The sequence below is a fragment of the Arachis ipaensis genome, chromosome B05 (genome assembly GCF_000816755.2).
Source record: "Arachis ipaensis cultivar K30076 chromosome B05, Araip1.1, whole genome shotgun sequence".
Taxonomy (NCBI): domain Eukaryota; kingdom Viridiplantae; phylum Streptophyta; class Magnoliopsida; order Fabales; family Fabaceae; genus Arachis; species Arachis ipaensis.
The window spans coordinates 146569260-146573594 of NC_029789.2; the positions used below are offsets into that span (position 1 = coordinate 146569260).

The 4335-nt window shown below is 31.7% G+C and overlaps 1 protein-coding gene and 1 long non-coding RNA gene across 2 annotated transcripts; one reads left to right on the forward strand and one right to left on the reverse strand.

Moving 5' to 3' along the window:
- On the reverse strand, nt 562-2837 carry LOC107644799 (pre-mRNA cleavage factor Im 25 kDa subunit 2-like). The gene is made up of 7 exons (XM_016348723.2): nt 2657-2837; nt 2312-2357; nt 1884-1977; nt 1705-1778; nt 1372-1458; nt 1180-1290; nt 562-956 (listed from the first exon to the last, which is right to left on the reverse strand). Exons 1-7 carry the CDS (start codon nt 2767-2769, stop codon nt 888-890), a joined length of 594 nt encoding a protein of 197 aa, XP_016204209.1. The 5' UTR covers nt 2770-2837; the 3' UTR covers nt 562-887.
- Nucleotides 3003-4329, forward strand: LOC110262676. Its single transcript, XR_002347596.1, has 3 exons — nt 3003-3260; nt 3946-4025; nt 4199-4329. It is a non-coding gene; the product is annotated as an uncharacterized LOC110262676 (long non-coding RNA).

The following is a 4335-nucleotide window of genomic DNA, read 5'->3' on the forward strand; positions in this document are numbered from 1 at the left end:
TAGTGCTCTTTTAATATATTACTAATAAATAATAGATATTATTACCATAATACTATTGAATGATATTGATAGATCATAAGTTTGAGTGTGGCTTTCTAAAGCTGCAAACATACCCTCTGCATTTATGACATCAATTAATATTGATTTTTTAAAATAAAACATAATAGCTCCAAAAATGTTCAAATGAAAAATCAAATACTTCCAGACAATACGAAAAAAATATTAACAATAATAAAAAATAAAAAATAACCAAAAACAAAAGAAAGAAACGAAAAAATTCCAGACAAAACCAACATATTTGGGCCACTGTAAAGTTTTGTTTATAGAGATTGGGCCTTTCAATCTAAATAAAACTGCGTTAGACTTGGATCGTGTCAGATGACAGCCTGGTTTTTGTGATAAGAAACAAAAATCGGTTTTAATAAATCTAATTGTGTTAGCCGGTTTTATTTTTAGCCGGTGTCTAACACTGATAACGTCCAAAAAGAAAAAGTTTCTAACAATCAGTAACATAGGGGGAACATTGAATTTGTCCTCTCCATGTTAAAAGCAGAACTAACGTGGACAATAAGAGGTGTATATCAGTATATGTAAAATCAAATGCTTGTGTCACATATCAGCACCCTCATGTCACACAAATACATCTGTACATGGTTGTAATATGTACAAGAAACGGATTAACAAGAACTAACAAATCATCTCAGAAGGCTAAAGCTACAGAAAGTGACCAAAACTTAGACTACTCTCTCTTTTGAAACTAACGAGTTCAACATTCAACATGTTTATGCAAACGACAAGAATGAATTAACTAGGTCCTTGCTCTTGAAATGCCAAAGGAGATGGTATTTTATCAGCATGGAAGAATCAATGGAAGTTCCTAATATGCATTAGTTGTTCATTCTAAACTCAAATCTGGAAATCTGCTGAGGAATGCTGGATATAACGGCACCATATCTCTGCAACCAAGTTTGATTGATACACAAATTAGGATATGATCCTTCTAATGCAAACTTTAAGATTAGTCGAACCATCTTCAAAATCAAAAGCTTCAGTTCATGGAAATGTTTTTATATAGAGAATTTGACGATAAAATGTTTCAACCCACCAATTTACAAAACAATTTTCAACATAGTAACAGGAAGAAAAAAGAGTAAATAAATCATACATAATTTGCCATACCTGAGCATTGTCATACAGTTCAAACATTGGAATAGCATTAAGGTTTAGATTTCCCGGCACCTCAAACTCTTCCCTCTCAGATAAATGGACCATGTAAAGCACTCTGCACTCCTGCACAAAGTACTAGCATAATTGTAATCATGGACCAACAAAATCAGGAGTACATGATACTCAATGACAGTGGTAAATTACCTTTGGTTTTTTTATGTGAGCAGGACAGTGTGGATACATAACGGTTTCGAAGTTCGGCCTCCACCATCTTGCCACACATTCACCTATCTACAACATCAACAATATCTTCTGGTATGGGCCCATATAATGTGGAAAGACAACAATATTACACTCATCCAATACACACCAGTAGGTATAGAATCCAAACAATTGTCCAGTTTCATAGATTCATTCATCCATAAGACAGAAACATTTCGATTCTTCTACAACCACATCAGTTTTACTTTGTCCAAGTCTTTGCCTCTAGATAATTTCTTCCATACATCCAAAAAGCAAGTAATACTGTAACAGTACCTTCCAGTTAGGCACAAGATTTTGCGACCTAGGACCGAGCTTGCTAGTCAACTTTCTCTTCAAGCCCTCAATTTCTGTCAAGTTGAGGAACAAGAGCACAAACAGCAGATTAGGATAGCCAAGAACTCCTATTATCAGATAATTTATCATGCTAAACAAGTGGAAATTCAAGATCCTACCATTCTCTCCTGGCCTGAGCCGTCCTCCTGGAAGTTTTTTGAATGTTCCTCCGATTTGAAAAAGTAGTAAATGAGGATAATCGTGTTCTTGTACCTGCAAAATGAAAGCATATGTTGAGACAGAACAACAAACAGAATCACCAAATAAATTATCCTAACAACCCGACACTCATTCCAAATAACCTCCCCTATGAAGATGCTGCTAGATGAGTACCTTCTCAATGTTCATATTCCAGCTTCAAACTTAACATAAGCTCATGTGTTATAAAAGATATGATCATTTATATTCTATTAATATATTATAAATAACATTTCAGAGTACCTTACAGAAGGGGATTCATTGTTACATTAAAAACACTAGTGATAAAAATGCAGAACATACCAAAAATGCTAAATTCAAAGAAGATTAAATCAACAAGTGAACCCACCAGTAAGACGCCTGCAACGCTGGTTCTCATTCCTTCTTTCTTATAGCTGAAATTCATAAAACAAAAGCAAAAAAATATGCATCATATAAGCAACAAAGAACAAACACACCAACCTAAACCCTAAAGGCCTAAAACCCTATAAAATTCCCAGTGCACTCTAGAACGTTATAACAAAATCATGTCAAGAAAGTGCAACATGTCAAAATCTCAACTTTAAATAAAAAATAAAAGAAAGAAAAGGAGGATATAGCCTTATAGAAAGTGTTTTAAATTTTGTATTTGTTTGAGGGGAAAGAAAAGAAGAGAAAAACGAGTAATGAAAGAAAGAGTGAAAAGAAAACGAACATCTCTCTCAGACGATCAAAGCGAGCGGCGACGGAGGTGTCCTTCTCAACCTTGGTCTCTTTAGTGCCGAAACTGTAGTGAGAAAGAGAGTATAAGTCCACTATCGGCCTCATTTCTTCTTCTTCTTCTTCTTCAAAGTGCGAAACAAAAACAGCGCGAAACAAATTCAAAGATTTTTTTGGTGTCTAATTCAAAGAGACTTTGACATCTTAAATACGAACTTTTTTTTTTTAATATTGGGCCAAAGGTGGTGTTACCCACCAAAATGATCAAACAGGAAAATTTAACGTCGCTATGGGAACCGTCAAATACTGGAAGGAAAACGTCAACGCCGTTATGTGGAAAACGTCACTGACGTTTTGATCAAAACGTTATCGACGTTTTGTTGTGCATGATCAACACGTGGCAGATTTCTCTCTCTTCCCACACATTGATGAAAACGCCAACTCTCTTCTTCCTTCATTCTTTCTTCCTCAGCCCATAATATCCATAGTCTTCATTCTTTCTTCTTCATTTTGTTTACCCCACATCCCCACAACCAGAAAAAACGGCAGCCCCACATTCCCGCAGCAAGGAAAACGGCAACAGTTAAAGATAGAAAAAGGTTAGCATTTTAAATGTATTGTTAGTAGTTAGTTAGGATTAATTTTATTGTTTTGAAGTGAAAGTAAAAAAAAAACAGTATATAATATTTTTAAAATAATTTTTTGATTACGTAGATGAATAAATTAATTATTAGTTCTTGATTAAGAGTAGTAAAAAATATATTATCTTTGTTATAGTTATAATAATAGTAAATTGTTAGCGTATCGTTAATATATATTATTCGTTGAAGGTTAGTATTTTTTTTTTAACTTTAATTTTGTTTAATTAATTTTTTTAAAAAATAGAATTTTTATTAATTTTAGTTTGATTTTATATAATTTATGTGAGAAAAAGGTTGCTTTAGAATTTTTGTTTAGTTTTGTTTTAATTTTAACTTTTTTGAGAAACAGACGTTTTTAGTAATTTTAGTTATATTTTAAATAATTTATTCGAAAAAAATTTAATAATTTTAGTTTTATTTAAAATAATTGATTTCAAAACAGAATTATTTATTTAATTCGGATATAATTTTTTAGTGATTTAGGTTTTTAGGTTAAAATTTAACTAAAATATATAGCCTTAATGATAATTAGTAATTTTTAGGATATGTATTTAGTAAATAGATTAAGAGTTATTATTATTATTGTTTTCAGTAAAAAAGAAAAAAAAATATAAGTAATTTTTTTTATATTATTTTAATGTAGCGTTAAAGACAAAAATGGGAAAACGTGACATCACACGTGCTGACGAGCATATATCAGAATATCTTCAACATCCTATATATGTAAGTAATTTTTGTGTTTACTGTTATGCTTAATAATTAATAATTCAATTAGTAATTATAAATTATTTGGATTTTTAGTAATTATTAATTATATTTGTTACTAAACCGAGTATTAGTTTGGTAATATTGACTAGTTCTGGTTAATGACGGTTAGTTATTATTTTTGTTATCAGGGTTCACGAAATTTGCACACTAGACACTTACACCAAATAGACTCATATGATGCTAGGGTGGAAGAACAACTCAGAGAGAGCGGATTCTATCATATATCTCAGATTGGAAGGATCATGTCTCACGGTCCAACTATAGA

Bases quoted from the DNA above. Each gene is read 5' to 3' on its own strand.
- LOC107644799 (XM_016348723.2), bottom strand. From the start codon at position 2,769: ATGAGGCCGATAGTGGACTTATACTCTCTTTCTCACTACAGTTTCGGC. The intron at 1,459-1,704 runs GTACTGTTACAG...TTGATGTTGTAG, and splicing joins ATCTTGTGCCTAACTGGAAG to ATAGGTGAATGTGTGGCAAG. The intron at 1,291-1,371 runs GTAATTTACCAC...TACTTTGTGCAG, and splicing joins CTCACATAAAAAAACCAAAG to GAGTGCAGAGTGCTTTACAT.